The sequence below is a fragment of the Fukomys damarensis genome, unplaced genomic scaffold (assembly GCF_012274545.1).
Source record: "Fukomys damarensis isolate Sample0158 unplaced genomic scaffold, DMR_v1.0_HiC HiC_scaffold_8, whole genome shotgun sequence".
NCBI lineage: Eukaryota > Metazoa > Chordata > Mammalia > Rodentia > Bathyergidae > Fukomys > Fukomys damarensis.
The window spans coordinates 14,483,242-14,502,186 of NW_022900920.1; the positions used below are offsets into that span (position 1 = coordinate 14,483,242).

Genomic DNA, 18,945 nt, shown 5'->3' on the forward strand with positions numbered 1-18,945 from the left:
CTCAAGGACAGCTGAAGTGGCTTTTAAAATAAGTTGCCATATTTATTTTTATTTAAACCAGCCAGACTCGACTTCCTTTCATAATCTGCCAATCTAAGCTTGGATGGAAGGTCATAAATACAACTGATGAGTTGTGGATTTCATACTCAGGCTGTTGTAACCCCAACCATGTCCACCTCCTGAAGTAAGCAGAGCCCCACATGGCATCTGGGACTAATTACTGTTTAAAAAGCCTCACCTTCATCAGCCTAATGGCTTTGGGCATTCAAAATGAGGTTGTTCCATTAATCATTTATTTAAAAATTCACAAAAATGTTTTATTACAATACATATTAATTATTTTTATATTTATTCTATATATTTAGGTTTACAAATGATGTTTTGATGTACATAATGAAATGGTTACTGTAGCAAAGCAAGTTAACATACCTATCTCTTCATGTAGTTCCCATTCATCCCCTTCCCCTTTCAATGATAAGAGCACCTGAAATCTGTTTTCTCAGTAGATTTCCATATGCAACAGAACATTATGAGCTGTAGTCATCATGTTGTGTGTTAGACCTCTAGTCTTGTTCTTCCAACATAACTCTTTTCAGTGAAGTCAGCTTGGGACAAGGCATTTATCCACTACTATTTTCTGAAAGAGAGAAATTTAATCATTCATTTTGCTTTACCTGAGGCAGTGATCTATCTTTTATTTTCCTAGATCTATTATATTCTGATTCTCTAAATTAAATAAATCTCAGTGAGCAGGGTAAATTGTAATCAACCACTTGAACAAGGATGTTTTGTTGGGATTCTCATGGCTAAGGAGAGGCATATATGCCTAAGTCTGAACTAATTCCTTTTTTTTGGGTATCAGGGCTCGAACTCGGGTCCTTGTGTTTTTGAGGCAGGCAGCAGAACCCCTGAGCTAAATCCCTGCCCCCGCCTTTTTAAACTCAGAAGTGTAGTCATTGGGAGGCAGTGAGATTGTATCCCATAACCTTAGTATGAACTGGGTATTAGTTTTTCTTTTTTAAAAATTTGGGGATCCAAACACCCCAGATAACACATTTGATTAATATTTTGTTGTGACTGCCACACCATATGCTTCTGGAAATATGTCAAGTTTTATGAAAGAGCTAAAATATTCATCTTAGGACCAGGAAACAGAGGCTTAGATAATGAATGGAAAAAGGCAAGCTTTCGTTTGGTTTTCTGATTTTTAGTTACTGCTAGATTATAAAAAGAAGATGAAGAAATAAAAATACCACAGTGATATTTACTTCAAGCAGGGTTTGGTATGTGTAATGGTAGCTTCATGGTGTGATAGGTAGAGCAGAGAGGCAGATGAGAAACTGACATCTGGTCTTGCCTGTGTCACAGCCAGCACTGTGCCATGTGACAAGTTCAGCTTCTGTCCTGAACTTGGTCAACAGGTCTGTAAGGTGGAAGTGATAGACCAGATCGGTTCCAGGCTTCTCCCAGCCCTGGAATATGATTTAGTTTCTCTTCTGCTATCCTTGGCAAAGGCAGGGAGTTCTCATTGCCCGGGGCCCGTGGATCAGAGGGGGCCTTCTTTCCGCAGTCTTGCAATGAGAGACACACAGGAACCTTGGGATTCAAGAGGCCAGGTTCTAAGTGGCTGGGACTTTGGGCATGCTGAGAAGTCCCTACATCTTCGCACATGGCCCTGTGCCCTGCCTCTTCTTGGCAACTTCACATGATAGCTGGTAGTTCTTGAATTGTCTTCACCTTAGATTGTAAGGTCCAACAGGGTACATCCATGTCTGTCTCATCTGTCCCCAGTGCCAAGCACAGTGCAGGGCACAAATTAGCTATCACTTGAATGCCTCCGAGACAGATGAATGATGGACACACGGCCCCTGGTAAGTGGACACATGCTTCTATGGTTCTAGAACCAGTTTCTTTTTAAGATCTGTCAGAATTTGTGCTAATTCAGTTTTAGATACTTCACTTGTCTTTTATATTCCCTTTTCATTGTGAGTAGAATTTTCAAAGGATCTCTGACTTATCTTTTCCGTATCCTAGGGTATTATCTCTTTTAAAATATAAGAAAGGAAGAAAGGCCAGAATAGAAATGTTCACCTGATATGATTACACATCTGGCAGAAGAAATGGGGCCTTGTTAACTTCTTTCTTGATTATAATGTTCTTATCACCAACCAAAGGGACTTAATCTTTTAGTTCAGATTTTCCCTGAAAAATTGCCTTGGAGATTATTGTATAGTCCTGTGCATGGTGTCCAGGAATTGCATCACTGATTGACTGATTTGCTTTTCTTTCGAAATCTCTGAGGATAGTCCTTAAAAAAAAAATCAGAGAGTTGGCTCAGTTTTAGAGAGTCTGTGTGATCGCAATGCCTATCTCAGCCTCACCTCTATCCTCCATGGTATGTCTAATATTCTCATCCTTTTGCCACATGAACTGTGATAAAACAGGGTCTGGGATCGGTTCTCATAGTCAGTACCGAGTGAGGACAGTGGACAGATGGTCATGCAACAGACAGACCTTGATGCTGAGGCCCCTGTGCTTCTGGAAAAGCATCCTTCTCACTAGGATCTAGAGTGCACCCTATTCCTGTTCAAGGAAAGAGGGATACAAATCTCATTTCCTAGTGCATCTGGTTTCCTAGTGAGGGTTCATTCCCCCAAACTACTCCTTTCTCCCTGATAATTTTTGAAGGAAACTATCTAGCACATTCTCAATGGGCCCTTAAAATGCCACAGAGATATGAGCTATCAGCAAATTTAAATATTGAGAAATTAAGGGCCTTAAAAGGGTTCTATTTTTGTCTACCATGAAGAAAAGATCTAGAGAGGAGGCATTCAGTGTTTCATGGATTCCTGGGTTTTCAAACAGAGGTTTGGGGTAGGAGTAGGGGTCACTGCAGCAGGGATGGGCAGCAGTTCTCCTTGCTCTGGAGTCCTATCTGCCAGGGATAGTTGATGAGCTTGCCTGCCATAGATATTTAAGAGTAAGACGTGGAAGCTGGGTTTGGCCTCCAGCACACAGTGTCAGGCTGTGCCCCGTAGCTCAGCAGCTGCTCATTTGCAGGACCTTCTATTTCCAGGGGAGGCCAGTGCTTCCACCATGTGGGATAACAATGCATGGACTTTCTTCTATGACAACAGCACAGACGGCGAGCCGCCCTTCCTGACCCAGGATTTCATCCACGCCTTTCAGCCAGATGCCAAGCTGATCGTCATGCTCAGGGATCCTGTGGAGAGGTGAGCGATTCTTATTTTTGTGTTTGGGGTGAAAACAAAAGATGCTTTGGAAAGCAATGTTTCTTTCCCATCGCAAACAAGATTTTGCCTCTATTTAAAAAAATAAACAGGCTTAACTTGCAATGTCACTGTTATTTCTAATGTAAATATTATTCTGGGGGCAATCTTCCTTCCTTTAAACAAATTGTAGATTATTTCCTTAGCAATTCTGACCCTGGTCTGTGGGCTGTTGCCTCTGCCAGCTTTGACCTGGGAATGTGGGATGATTCCTAGTGCTCTCAGGGCTTGGGGACACGCTTAAGATCAGGGTTGTGGGGCTTCTCCTATTGTCTGACTCACAGAATCCCATGTTTCCTAACTTGGTTGATGCCCTTTTCCCTTGTCAGTCATGAACGTTCTCTCTCTGGTTTTCCTTGAGACCAAAAGGAGGAAATAAGCTGGACAGTGCTGCTTTGCCTTTAAGATCTGAGGTTTCCCCATCTGGATGAGGTGAAGCTTGAGTGATCCTGAGCAGATAGGTGGGAGGTAGCCTGGCCAGCCAGGGGCAATGCAGAAGCCACTGGTGATGCCTCTGTGAATCACAGAAGGCTGGGGCCTATAATGTTATTTAGTTCAGTGCTCCTAAAATGCTACCATATCAGATATAAGTGGACTTCCAGTCTGTTCAGCATCTTCTGAGACAGGATTTCTCACCCTAGATGGCCAGTGTAGGTCAGGACAGCTCAGTTTTTCCTGTATTTATGTATTTATTTATGGTACCAGGGATCAAACTTGGGACCTTGTGCTTGCGAGGCAGGCGGCAGAAGCACTGAGCTGAATCCTTGGCCAGTTTTTCTTATTTTGAGAGCAAGCCTATCTTTGGGAACTATTCACATGTGAGTCCCATTTCTTCTTTGTAGAGCCATTCAGTCCAAGTCTAATCTTTTTCAAACTGGGAAAGCCTGTCGGATATTTAAGCACAGATATTTGTCTTATTTTCTTTCAGATTAACCATGTTTTGTTATGGGTTAAATTGTACCTCCTCTTCCAAAAGACATGCTAAAGTCCTAATGCCTATATGTGGCTATGACCTTATGTGGATTTTGTGTCTATGCAAGTACTATCCTACCTTCAGACACAGGGAGCATGCCAAGTGAACAGATTGAAGTGATGTGACCACAAGCCAAAGCATGCCAAAGATTCCTGGCAACCAGGAGGAACTAAGAGATAGGCATGAAGTAAATTCTCCCCCAGAACCCTGAGAAAGTGCCAAATATGCCAACATTAGGATTTTAGACTTTTGGCTTCCTGAACAATGAAAGAATAATACATCCTTGTTGTTATATGCCCACAAGGTGTGGCAGTTTGTTACCGTAGCATTAGGACACTCATAGCCCTGACTCTTTCCTCCAACATAGCACACCTTTCTGGCCCCAATTATAGCAGTAGTTAGTTTGTTGTGGAGATGTTAGAATACATTGGGAAACTATAAAGGAACACTGTTTTCAAAAATACCTATAATCTCCTATCCAGGTAACTATTATTTATATTTTGGTGTATTTTCTCCAGACTTCTTTTCTATGCAGGTAAGTATAGTGTGTGTGAACACAGTTGGTGAATATACAGTCTTGCCTCTTGCTTCTGTTGTTTAGAATTATTGCTCCAAAGGACTTGCTTGAAAGTCCGTACTTGTGTTGACCTCTTCATTCTTCTGTGGCGGTCTCAGAATGGATCCCCCTCCTCTGAACGTAACAGGTCAGGAGAGAGCTGGACTGTCCCTCCCTGAGCACCACGGTAGCCCTCCTGGGGCCATGGCACTGGGGAGATGCTATGTGTGGATCCTTTTGCTGTCTGCATCTCCCAGCCTCAGGAGCACTGGAAACTGAACAGCCATGTACTGCCTGTCAGTTCCTACCCTTTGGAGTCGGGAATTCAGCCCATTCCTTCCAGTGTGGGCTGGGCTCCCTGGGCCTGGAACAGCTGACCGAAGTCATTGGTGCTCTGTGTAGCATGGTTGCATAACCACGGCCTGGAGGGAACAGGCCAGTGGGGAAACCACCCCTCGACACCCACTGAGGTATTTTCACAGCTGCTCTACACCCCCGCCCCCCGCCCCCGCACAGGTCCAAGTTCACAAGATGGAACATTGTCTCGGGCATGTGCTTTCTGCTCACCTCATGTCTTCCTGTCACTTCTTGGTTTCTAGTTCTGAGGAAGGTCAACCTGTGCCCAACTTCAGGGGCCAGAGGAGTGAAAGCCGCCAGTCTTGGTAACTCTCTGGGAAGTGAGAACCAGTCTGGATGGACTTGCTCCTGTGAGTGCTGCCTTTTTTAGGCCTGGGGAGAAGGAGCTCCCAGTTGTTTGAGGAGACTTGCAGGGCCAGGGATAGCTGGAGGGGAGGTGCCCTGAACTGGAGGAGCCAATGCCAGGCTGGCTTTTTAAAGATGAGTAACAGTTTGCCTCAGAATCAAGGAAGAAAGTGGGCCCTGAGGAAGGAGCATCCTGAGCAGAGGGACAGTGGGTAAAGAGGCAAAGACTGTGTCTTTCTGCTGGAGCACAGAGCCAGGCTTCCTGTGTCCTTTGCTTCCTGGAGTCTGGCTCTACCTCTGAGGACACAAGCACTCTGACAGTGAGCCTTTGAGCCGGGAAGACATTCGTGCTGGCCAGGTTCAGATGCTTGGCCAGGAGCAGGGCTCACCCACCTCGCTTCTTTTACCCAGACACACGCGTCTGTCATTTTTTTGGAGGCTCCTGTCCCTAGCTGGGTCCTCCCAAGAGCTGCTGTGTTTTCTTCTTTTTAAAAAAGAATAAATAAGACAAAGATTTCTTTCCTCTCTGGTCTTCAGCTTAACAGAAATAGTTCATCAATTCAAACATTTATTGAAACCCCTGCCGCATGCTGGGTACTGTGTAGGATGCTGAGTATTCGAGTGGTAAGTGACAAAGGTGGCCCAGTGCCTGCCCTATGGGAGCAGAGAAGTGGGCTTTGGCTTTGTCTTGACATGTATGACAGTGCCAAGGAGCAGAGGGCAGGATGCAGGGCAACAGCGGGCATCAGGACACACAGCCAGTCTTTCAGTGGCTGTTGTATCAGTTACCTACTGCTGAGTAACAAGTTACTCTAAAAGGTAGCAGCTTAAAACACCACCAATATATCTCATAGTTTCTGGGGATCAGCACCTTGGGTGCCTCCTTGCTGGGTTCCCTACCTCAAGGTCACTTCCAAGGTCACAGTTGAAGTGTCACCTGGGGCTGGGGCCTCTGCATTACCTACTTGGTGCTCAGGAAACTGGTGCCTGGCTTTGCTGCCCAGAGAAGAATAACTTCCAGCCTGATGCCAGCTCCAGCGGCAGCAGGAATACATTTATTGCATATTTTCTCTATGAGTTACTGACAGCAGCAGCTGTTTTATCACTTCCTAAACATTTACAAAAATATGTAACAAAAAGAATCTCTCCTTTCTCCACCTGTGACTCATAATGGCCTATCTGAAGTGGCTGACTCCTTCTCCATCCTAGCCAGAAAAGATGATAAATACTTTGTGTTTAGGTCACCCTTAAAAAAACAAACACGCTGAGCCCAAGTCCCCATTAATCTAACCGGCTCCTGGGCCTTTAGCCCACTTCAGTGATCCTATGACCTTGCACTTCTGCAAGTGGGAGATTCCTTGGGCTGTTCAGTGCCAGCTGGAGGTTGAAATATTATTTCTCGTTTTGTATTGACATTTAGCTTTTACTTCTATGATTGATCAAAGGTAGAGGGTTTGAAAATGTTGGAATTAGAAGCCAAGCCAAATCACTTTTAAATTTCCAGGGAAAGATGTAAACAGTTTTTTTCCACTGCAAGAAAACAGAGAAATAATGGAGAGAAGTGGGCGGAATGGTTCATATGGCAAAAAGGCCAGCCAAGAATTCTTGTTCCACATTTCTCTCTTGAAGAGATAGTAACGATTTACAAATAAAACACTGCGTTCCTATGCTAAATTGGCCCACTTAATTAAGAAGGAGCCACCAATTAGGAGCAGAATTTCTCTTCATTTAGTCCAGCTCTTAAATGGTAAAGACTGTTCTTTTCAAAGGCATCTCGGATTAGTCCCCTGCCTGTCTTTATCTGTGAATCTGGCTGATCTGGTTTGCTTCTTACCTGAGGGGCAGTTGTAGCCCTGTTCAACAGGAAAGAAAAATGCCTGGAAGGTGCTGGCCCTCTGGCATCAGGGACATTTGGGGAGGGGTCATGCACTATCTGTGAAGGGTTTTACAGTTTCCACATTTTGCTTTTATTCTGCATGAAGTCTTAGTGCTATGCCCAGAAATAACCACTGCAGGATTGGTTGGTTTTCACATTTCATGATGATGGCTTTATAGGGATGGAGAACAGAGCTTAGGTAAAAAGTAGAACTTTATTTTGACTCAAAGCCCTTGAGCCTTTGAGCCTAGGAAGGGGTTTACTTTATCTACTTACATAAACTGATTTTTTAAACACCCTCTTGGACTGGTTAAATAATTAATCTACTCATGATGATTAGGAAGGGAAGGAGGCTTTTAATGAAATGCATCCATTTGTATGCAGTTGCTCATGGGGACACAGAGTAATGATGAGGCTGAACGTTTGGACAGGAATCCAAGTCTCATTGATTTTCCTCTTTCTGCAGAGTGTGAGATGGGCATGTGGGTGAGGAGTGGCTTCTGCCGCTGAGTGTGTGTAGGGAGGTGTGCCAGGGTTGTGACGATAGAGACAACTGCAGGGCCCAGACAGGCTGTGTCCAAACTCCAGCTCAGTCACTAGCTGGCTCTGTGACCTGGGCAGGTAAACTTAACCTTGGGGTCTCATTTCCTCTTCAGTAAAGTGGGGGGACCGAGTCCTACCTTCAGATTGTGAGAATTAAATGACCTCATATATGTAGTAATGTGTTTCAATTGTGAAGAATAAATATTATATACTTGTAGTTATTATCATAAATAGATATCAGTAGTAGCTAATACTGATAAGAACAAAACTGATCACTCACTGAATATTTATGTAGCACTTTTGATCTTTTGAGGCATTGCGTACAGAGGAGAGCAAAATCCATCCCACCTGCCCTCATGGAGCCTGAGTCTCATGGAGGCTTGGGGACAGGCCTCAGTGAGCTCATGAGATCATGCCTGGCATGGGGAGCCCTTACTCCAGCCCAGCTCCGTGACAAGCTCTTTTTGGACATTGCCTCCTCTGAGCTTTGCCAGCAGGTGAGAGCTGTTGTGCTGTGTGCATAGGTGAGGCGGGTGGCTTCAGTGGAGCTAAGTCACCTACCCAGTTAGTGGGTGGTCAGGCTGGGGGATTTGCTCCAGAGTGGGTCTGGCCGAAGCCAAGCATTTTACCCATATGTTGGGTTCATTTCTGGGATACACACTCTGTGACCACCATTTATGCGCAGGGGGTTTCTGGGGAGCACTTTTGGGGAAATCCTTGTGAACAGTATTGGGAGTGGGACAGACAGAGGGAGGCTCTGATGTAGTTGGACCGAAGCTCACCCCTCAGGAGCTCTGGGGCTGGGATGCCGTTCAGAGTTGTCCCTGGGTGAAACATTACTCACTGGGTGTGGACTCCTGGGAGCCTTCCTCTGGGTGAAGGCAGGCCTTTTTGGTTGCAGGTAGTTCCTGAGTCAACTAGACTGGGAGGCCTTGGCAGGATGATGTTCCAGTTCTGCAAAGTTCTGGGAGCATTATGGACCCTGTAGAGGCACATGCCGGTGAAGAGCGCCATGTTGTTTTCTCTGCCTAGCCTCTGGTGCCTGAGCCTGACTTGCCCCACTTAGCTCCCATCTGAGGGAACGGGCACCGTCCGTAGGATAGGAAGCAACACGGACGTGCCTGAACGGATTCAGGGATTGCCTTGGGATTGCCACAGACCTCTGGCTTGAGATGAAGTTATCTTGCTGCACAGCCTGTGCTGAAAACCTTCCTCCCACAGCTCTGCCTTTCCAGGTGTAGAAGTGAGGAGTGAAGGCTGCTGATGTGTCCCGGCAGACCGAAAGCCTGGCCTTGGTCTTTTTTCTCCACAGCAGATTTGCACAAGGGCTGAAAAGCAGGCTGTTCCCCACTACTGAGGGATTCATTACTAATGCAGACTTTCTCCAAGGGAAGTTACGAGAACTTCTCTGTGGGTAGGAGATGGTGGGGAGGAAGGCCACTGGGACAAGGGCCACAACTGACTCTCAGCCTCCCCGTTTCTCCTTCAGCTGTCTTTCTCCCTGGCTCTAACACTGGACGAATAAGAAACAGTGGTCTGGAGGAAGCTGTACCACAGTCTTTATTTGAACTGCCCGTTAATTTCCTGGTGAATTCAGGCACTTTGCCTCCTGTTTGGGAGTCGTTGGCACACCTTTCCATGGGTCTTAGAGGTGGCTGAGGTGTCTTTAATAGGCCTGAACAGTCCAGCACTGAGCGCCAGGGGTTGGCTTTAGCCCACAGAAGTGGGAAGGAGAACCTGTAGCAGCCAGCCCACAAGGACATCTGGGACCCTTGTGAGGGGTTCTCTGATGACCGTTCAGGAGTGACCACTGGGTGAGGGACTGTGTCTTCCTCCTGGTGGGAGAAAAACCATCAAGCTGAAAGCTCCCATGTGTTCAACACTGTTTCATTCGGGGATGTGTTTGCAAAGCCATGACAGGCCTGTGCATTCCCAGGGGACTGCTTGGAAAGGGCGGCTCTATGCAGGGTGGGAGGCACACACTGGTGAAATGAGCCATTATTATTTCTCTATCTGCAAAGGTGCAGAACTGAAAGAGAGGTGATCCTTCAGGTCAGGATCTGGGGAATTGAGGGTGTGCAACTAGGAGAGTTAAAAGGCTTGTACCCAAGGTTCTGTGGCTACTCGGTGAGGCCGGCTGTGTAGAAGGTGGGGGTGGCTGCATGTGTTACGCTTTCCAGACCATTGCTGCGCAGTGAGAGCCCCTTGCCCAGGACCTAGGCCCAGCTTGGTAACCAAGGTTAACCTCAGTGCACCTTAGTTTCCTCCCTATAAAGATTTGTACCATCAGACTCACTGCCTGTTGTGAGAGGTACTTTGCAAACGGGTCAGAGATTTCAGGGATGGTTGGTGCCACCCTGAGAAGATGGATTTTCATTCTATAAACACTAGCTGGGTCTAGAGATGGACTCAGAACCCAGCTTGTGTTTAAGGAACCTCAGATCTCTTGGTAAAAACAAGATATCCCCCCAATGGCTCCAGTGAAGGAGAAGTTTTGGGTCCGTTTATACATGTTTTAGGCCTCAACATGGAAGCTCTTACCTGGTAGAAAATGAGCCTTTATCAATGTCACCTGTATGTTCGGTTTAAGGTGACCTTAGACATTTCTTCCAAGTAGGTGGTCCTGCCCAATCCTGCCTCATTGTGCCTTGTAATGAGATGTTCAGCTCGTGATTCAGTGGACAAATGGGTTCCTTCCTAACTATGTGAAATAGCTTGTTTTTCCTTGTAGGAAAAACCCCCACTATATAATCATTATTGATGACACCATATCAGAGGTTGTATAATTATTGATCAGTGATTTAAATTTGGACGCTGGCAAATGGAGAATAATGAGTTTGGGACTCTGGGTTTCATTTCTGTTACCACATTTATTATGATCTTCATGCAGCTGCAGAACTATGAGATGGAGGTGTGGGTGCAGTGGACATGAGTGTCTCCACCTCTTGGAGGCTCTTAGGTAGGAAATGTGGTCATTTGTGTGTGTGCGTGTGCGTGTGTGTGTGTGTGTGTGTGTGTGTGTGTGATTGAGAAATCAGTGGGTGGGCACGCAAGGAGTACATGGAAGAGGCCATCAAAGCTGTGGTGCACTAGTTGGGAGAGGTCAGGCGTCCAGCCATCTGCTACTCCAGTGTCTGTTGCAGATCCTTCCTCATAGTGTGGCTCTGAGAAAGTCTGGTGCATGGAGCTGTATCACAGGAAAAGTCCCAGCTCAGGGCCACCAAGAGGCTGTGAGTTGAACCCAAGACTGATGCTTGGACTTTTGTGTGCCTTCTGGCTGAATCTTAGTAACTTCTGATGTGGGCCTGTCTGGAACTGGCCCGTTACAACCAACAGACACTTATTAGGGTGATGAAAATGTCCTGGAATGGCTCCACAACTTCATGCATATCCTAAAAACGATTGGGTTGTTCACTTTGGAGGGGTGAATTTTATGGTACGTTCACTATATCCTATTATAAAAATATTATGAACAGAAGTACTACAAAGAGAGGAAGAATCACCTACAGGAGAGGTTTCACTGAACTAGTGACCTTGGAAGTAGAACTTGCAGACTCCCCTCATACCGGGAAGACCAGTAAAGAAGCAAATCATCACCTAGGAGCCAAAGTACTAAAATCTAAGTAGCTGGTGCAATAGCCAGTGAACTTTATCTACTCAAGTGATAAAAGATCACACAGTGTGTGTTCCTCTGTGATAATTACATCAACACTCATTTATTATTGCTGTCATTATTATCACCAACATCATTACTATTGCTGTCGTATTGTTATATGTGCAGCATGATGTTCCGTAAACACATTTACTTTTCTTGACCATGGCAGTGACATTCCTAGTATTCATCCCTAATGTTTGCTTGCTGCTCTATGTTTGTTTGCTGCTCTATTACCTGTTATAATTGTTTATCCGTCTGCTGGGACTTTTTAAGTAGTTCTGTAACAAAATTGACTTGTGCTGCTAAATCACTATGTACCAAAACCAGTAGAAACATTAAAACAAACAAAACCCACCATTGGCTCAAACAGCATTGCAGTGTAGTTGAGCCATTGATTTGTTTCCCTTCCTAAACCATGAGATGAGGGGCCACATCCTGTGAGATCACTGGGCTTCGGGGTCCAGCAGACTGGGTTTGCTCCTAGGTCACATGACCTTGAGCAAGCTCCTGAACCACTGCAAATGGCAGCAGCTTCCATGAGATGGGGCAGTGAGTATCTCATGGGGTGGGGGTAAACACTAAACAAGGACATGTGTTCAGTGTTTACCCAGGGCCTGGGGCCCACTCCCCAGTAATTGCTAACATCCTTATCAGTCTGAGGCAATTGCAGGCCCTAAACCTGGAGGGTGCTTGTGCGTTGCCTGGCCACGGCCTGGTAGCTGCTCCTGCTTTATTTTATTTTGTTTATTTTTGTCAGGGACTTAGGCATGCCAGGCAAGGATCTACCAGCGACATACCCACCACACCCCCCACCCCCTGTCTAGCCAGTCCCTTGCTCTGGCTTTAATCAGTATGAAGATCTGCATTCATATCCTCTTCAGAGCAGTTTACTGTCACTGAGTCAGTTCAGCAGTGGCCTTGGGTACTCAAGTGGAGTTTACACAGTTGGGCCTTGGAGCTTACTGCAGGCCACTCCTCTGCACCCATGGGAAGAGACGAGGTCACTTGCAGAAGGATCCTCCCTCTTCCCCAAAACACAGCTCCAATCCACTGCCCACCCTGAGGCCCCAGGGCCCCTGCACTCCACAGGAAGGGAACTGAGCTACCCTGGTGTGTAGGGCTCCACCAGCAGCCTTCTAAAATACCCGAAGCACAGAAGGCCCAGAATGTATTTGGGCTTATATTTGGAATTGCCCTTGGAAACAATCCTGGCCAAATGTAACACCCATCTGTTCAGGATGGTTTGGAGTAAGAAAATGAGGTGGCGCAGCAGGAGGGGGCTGGCAGCACTGAAACTCAAGACTGAGGAATGCGGGTCCCCTAGGCCTCACCCTGCCCTGGGGCCCTCATCCTCTCCAGCCAAGGCTGTTCCCTGACTACAGAATGTCTCCCTTTTAGGAAACTGGTCTTTCAGTTGCTTTTTCTTCCTGAGCCTCCTACCCACTGGTTAGTACTTCAGGACTGCAGAAGGGGTGTGCTTCCTGCTGAGTCTTTGCTAGTACAAGGAGATCTGCATCTCCCCCCACCCCCATTTGGCACTTAACCCTGAAGGCAAATGACCTTTGGGCTCCAAACATGCTTTTCACTTTGTTCTGTCTCTCCGGTAGTCTCAGTGCTGTGTCTCTGTTAATAGAACCTGAGGGGGCATCGGTCTTGCAGGTCTGTGATGATTCGTTATACAATCATGTCAGCTAAACCTCATGCATTTTTCACATTCATCTCCTTTCCCTGCGTCACCACTGTAAAGTTTATTTTAAAGACTAAAATGTGGATGGGGTGTGTCTTTTTATGTTACAACTTGTTACCTGTAGAAGCCTGCTCCCACTTTTTGCGGCCCTTTAAATAATTACTCTTGGTGCATTTGCTGACTTTTCAGCGTTTTCTGAATGTCATTAATACTTCCAAGTGACTTGCATTCATCCAAGATTGTTAACTGACTCCTTTTCCCGGAGAGTAGTGGTAGGAACAGCATGGTCTATTGAAGGCATTCTGGAGACCCTTTATCCTCAGCTGTCAGGGGGACTGAGCAGTGCTTCCCTGAAGGAAGGTCCCTGCTTTGGCTTTTGCCTCCCTTCTTGTTGCCTCATGGGGAATCTGGCCACGGGACTATAGTCCTGGGGCCACTGTTTGGGGGACTCGGGATGGGAGAGTGCTGTTGACTAAAACAACTCCTGTCTCCCTTGGAATTTGGGTGTTATTCTCTGTATTCACTTTCTCTGCCATTCTGATAGATTACCACAAACATAGAGGCTTAAAACAACAGAAATTGATTCTTTTACAGAAGCGTAAAAATCATGGTGTCTGCAGCATTGTCCCCCCTGGTGGCTCTGGGAGACAATCTGCCCTGTGCCAGACTCAGCTTGTGGGGGCTTCCAGCAGTCCTTGGAGTTCCTTGGCTTGTAGCTGCATCAGTCCAATCTCTTTCTCTGTCTTCGGATCACAACGCCTCACATTCTCCATACCTGTTTGGGTCTTCTCTTCTTCATAAGGACACCAATCATCAGATTTAGGATTCCCCCTAAATCCAGATGTTCTAATCTGAAGATCCTCAACTTGAACAACACCCTCCAAGACCCTGTTTCCAATTAAGCTCACATTTCACTGGTAGCCAGGATTAGGGCTTGGACATATCGCTTGGAGGTGGTGGCCATATGGTAAGATGAATGAAGTCTCTGCTCACATGTTTGCTGACAAAGCAGGGTGTTAAGGGCCTCTAGCATGAGCTCTAGTCATGAGGTTCAATTGGTTTTGAAGCCCACCTAATCTATGGGCAGAGTCAAAGAACATGAAGGTGACTAAGGAGCCCTAGAAGTCTCCTGTCACCCTGTTGAAGAAGTGGCCTGGCTTTTTTTCCAAAAGGCTATGAGCCTTCTACCCACTGGTCAGGACTTCAGGACTGCAGAAGAGGTCTGCTTCCTGCCCAGTCTTGGCTCCTCCAAGGGAATCCACATCTCCCCTCACTATTTGGCATTTAACACTGAAAGCTCAAGGAAGTGGGTTGTGACTCACAGAAGTAAATTGTGTGTTCACTCAGTGCACTGCAAATGGATGGAAATCCACAGTCTCACCTGTGGGGTGCTTTTGCCCAGTTTTCCCCCCTGGGATTGCTTCTTAACCTCTGAAGAATTGCATAGAATTAGACTTTTTCATGATGTTATTTAAAATTTTTATTTTAATGTAATACAAAGTAGATATTAATAAATAAAGTATAATAACTACTCTTTTATGAAAAAATAAAACAAAATTTCATAACAAAACATTTGGAGACTAGCAATAGTTAATATACTGTATATCCTGATTTTAAAAGAATGGCCAAAATGTTACTCAGAGTACAAGTCCTAGACAATAAAAGACTCTCTCTTAACAAAGAAGAAACAAAGCTTTCTTCTCAATGAACAAAAAGGAGCTCGTAATATAAATGAAGCAAATTAGCATATATCTTAAAATATTTTTGAAACAATGGAAGAGATAATTTGGAGATTTGAACTTCTCCCTACTTCTTATCTTCTATTTAGCTCTTTATCATAAAGTTATTTTGCATCTAAAATCAAGGCAGGCTTCAGTACTCTCATTTTATTTATAAGCTAAATGTCCACAAGAAATGTTATACCGTGAGGGGGAAAAAAAATCTCAGTATGATGGATTTTTACAAAGGAATTTATGTGCTAGAAGTCTAGCTCCATTGAATGATTTGGATAGTTCTGTGGATGTCCTTAGTAAGAATTCTGGGCTTGGACTTATTAAATATAGGCTTCATCAACAGTTTTGAAGCATTGATTAATTTCCATAGTTGGCTTGGGCCATGCTGTTGCTAGGACTGATAGGAAGTATGTTAGCCAGTAAGGACACCCATCAGACACATTGCCACATGAGGACCCTTGGCTCGCGCAGCTCAGCCACACATGCCAACATCCATGCAAATCTGACAGGTGTTTATCAGTCAGCCTTTATGTCCTAGCATGAGTGGCCTGCGGTGACAGCCGTGTTTCAGTCTTGGTGCATGTTCTTTGTAGAAAGAAAATAGCACAGCTGATGTTGGGGCACCAGTACTTGACTGATAACATGGGGTTGTCACACACGTGTCCGATTTTCTCACCGGTCACTTAGCACTTTAATGACTCATCTTAAGGCAAGTGCTTTTGGAGAGTTTGACTGACCAAAGTGAGATCAACGAGATGATCTGTTCTAGCATGTGTGTGGATTCAGACAACCTGTGGACCCCTTCCAAAAGATATCAAGATGTCTCAGAAGTGACCTCTCTGGGCATAGGCCAAGGATGAATTCTCATGAGCCTTGGAGAAGTACTCTGTGGGGTGGCCTTCCAGAGGTAAGACTTGCTTTGATCCCCAAGAAAGGACACGTGAGGAATTACCATGTAACTAGAGAGAAGGGTATTAGAGGAGAGACCCTGCTACTCACTGGGCAAGGAGACCACAGCCTCTACAGTGGTGTGTGTGGCTTGAGTCCCAGGTGGAAACACCCGGTGTGATTGTCAGTGCAGATATATGACACCAGATCTGTGGTGTGTAAGGACGATCACAGGACTCCTTCACTTGGAAGAGGAAAACAGGTTGGAGATGTTAGGGGAATGAGAGATACGGAGCTGAGCAGAGAGCATGTCTACTTAGAGCCACGGCGCCACAATTGGCATCAGCCTGGCTTTGCCCTGACAGGAAGTGCACCTGGGGCTTGTGTAAGTGGATGAAGGGCATTGGTGGAACTGTGAAAGGATGAGGAGGTGTATCAAGAGGAAAGGAAGAAGAAACATCTGGAAGAAACAACAACCAGGAGGGATTCGTGAAGCTAAAAATAGGAAATGCTTACCTTCTCTGCAAGCAGAAATGGAGGAGAAGAAAAGAGGAGAAAACTCACAACTCAGAAATTCTGTTAACAAAAAATCACCCTGACATCTCCTAAAATGATAAAAACAGACATTGTCCAGGGCCACTGCAATCAGAATAGGGACTGCTATGATGGGAATAGAGGAGAGCAATTGGCTCAACTCAAAGCATATGAAAAAGAATGGATTTTTCTATCCAAGATGCTGGATGAGGGACTGGTAGGTGGAAAACTACTGAGGGGAAACTTCCAGGAAGAGGGAGATTCTAGCTGTGCTCTACAGGATGCATACCCTGTAGCCCTGTAGGGTTCTGGCTGTAGATAGCCAGGTAATCATACACGCGGACCATGAGAACCAATCAGATGACAGGGAGATTAGAGCTGGATGAAGGGGAATTCTGTCTAAGAAAAATGTCAACAGATTTTGTTTTGGGATTGAACTGGCTTTTATGGGTGAGATTCATGAAATGGAGGGCATTTTATTCTGGTAATAGAAAGGTGTCCTGACGAGCTGAGCAGACTTGTACATTATAGGCAGAAGAGTGTGGTATAACTGTAAACAGAGAACCTGAAATAGATTAGTTGTTTCAGTTGCTTTTCTTGTACAGGTTAAAGTGGAAGAGACTTCCTTATCACGCTGGCTCAGGTCAGCTGGGCCCCTTTTGATTGGTTGCTGCACCTTCTATGTTATGGAAAACCAGCGTTCTTAAATTCACTTTACTATCAGGCACCTAGGGGGAGTGACCCAGTGCTTGATTTAATCTGGACTATTTGCCCCAGTCTAAAAAATCTCAGCCCCGAACATTGACCTCTCGTACATTTTCTTTAGCAGCAGGATTCTTGCTGAAGTGGGGTGGTTCAAAGCCAAATTTGGTCGTAGAAGATCTTCGGCTTCTATGGGAAACACGGTTACGTGAACATTAAGTTGTATTCATGTGCATAGGTCCAAGCCCTTGGGGTAACACAACTGCCTGCGGGTGTTTACTTGCATACATGTGGGTGCTTTGACCTTGGGTAACAAAAAAAGGTTCCTGTGGGTCTAGACAGACATCTTTAATACTTTCTAAAATGTTAGGAATGTCTGAGGGAAGACCCAGGAGTTTCACAAGGGATTGTAAAACTGCAAGAGTGACAGACGAGCTGTGTTTATTCTCTCCAAGGGGAGAGCGGAGGGGAAGGTATATAAAATGTTCATGGCTTCTCTGCTGTTGTACGATGATTGTGATCTAATGTAGAAACAGAGCCTTGGTGGGAGGTAACTGTAAAAAATTAAAAATAAATAAACAAAAACCAAACCCCTGGCCGATTGTCGTTGAGAGCAGTGCAGACATGTCTGAGTAAGAAGGCTGAGGATCAGCAGCAAGAAGGGAAGCAGGGAGGGGCCTTGTCTGCAAGGGAAGGAGAGGAATGGCTGTGCTTTAATGAACAAAATGAGATAATATAATTGCACATTGATTTTCATTGTCACGCAAAGGGTGAGATTTCACATGGGTGGATGGTGAAATGATCCATTTATTTCATTCACAGGTTGTATTCAGACTATCTCTACTTTGCAAGTTCGAATAAATCTGCAGATGACTTCCATGAAAAAGTGACAGAAGCTCTGCAGCTGTTTGAAAATTGCATGCTCGATTATTCACTGCGTGCCTGCGTCTACAACAACACCCTCAACAACGCCATGCCTGTACGTATTCACCGAGCACCCTGAGCGGAGTGGGCTGCTTTGTAGTTATGCAAGGGGCATCGTGGACCTGGGTTTAGCACAGAAGCACAGACAGCAGCATTTTAATGTGCAAATGCCGCTCAGCTGCCTTTGAGAGGCGGGTGATGGGAAAACAAATTCATGGACATAAAAGCTGGGAATATCGATGGGTCCTTTCAGCGTTCTTCCTGCTTTCTTCCCTGCTGATCAGCCAGTCGCAGTGCTGTGCCCTCCTGTGAAAGAACCAGGGTGCATTTAGGAAGATTACCATTTAGCAAGGCTGCTAAAACACACCCAGCAATTAGAGTCGAAGACCGAAGGACACCTAGCTCTCAAATTGTAGTAAGAGCATCTCTGGCGTATGTATTGTTCAGTTTTAAAAATTACCGAACCAGTGATTTTGAATGGTTCTTTGTCAGGGTCCCAATTGAAAAATATCTTCCACTGTTCTCACTATCCATTTTCTTGCTTTCTCTTAAGGAATATACCTATATATTTCCAGCCTTCCTTATGCAAAAGAAAAAAAAAATGTTGGTGCTGGTGATTCTGTACCTTTAGGCTGAGGATTTGGGTGACCCTGAGTGCTTCCTCAGTGGGGTTTGTGCTACAGGTAGCCAAGACTGCCACCTGGCCACACTGGGGTTTACCAGCCTTGCTCTGCCCAGTGGGTAAGGCGTGAGCCACTGTGGTGGAGGCTTGGATGCCCCAGGGCAGTGGGGCTCAAGGCTGAAGCTTCACTCCTTCTGCCTCATTAGCCTAGAGTGACTTGGAGACTTAAAGACCCCCCCACCTTTTTTTTTTTTTTTTTT

General features: G+C 45.5%; 1 protein-coding gene across 6 annotated transcripts in view; it reads left to right on the top strand.

Annotated features, from left to right (window-relative positions):
- The window catches only part of Chst15 (carbohydrate sulfotransferase 15), an 85,614-nt gene that overhangs the window by 55,419 nt on the left and 11,250 nt on the right, over positions 1-18,945 (top strand). For all 6 annotated transcript variants that reach the window (XM_033761376.1, XM_033761373.1, XM_010635333.2 and 3 more), the window contains 2 exons: positions 3,077-3,233; positions 17,962-18,118. In XM_033761376.1, the coding sequence (XP_033617267.1) occupies positions 3,077-3,233; positions 17,962-18,118 (314 nt within the window). The remainder of the gene's footprint in view (positions 1-3,076; positions 3,234-17,961; positions 18,119-18,945) is intronic.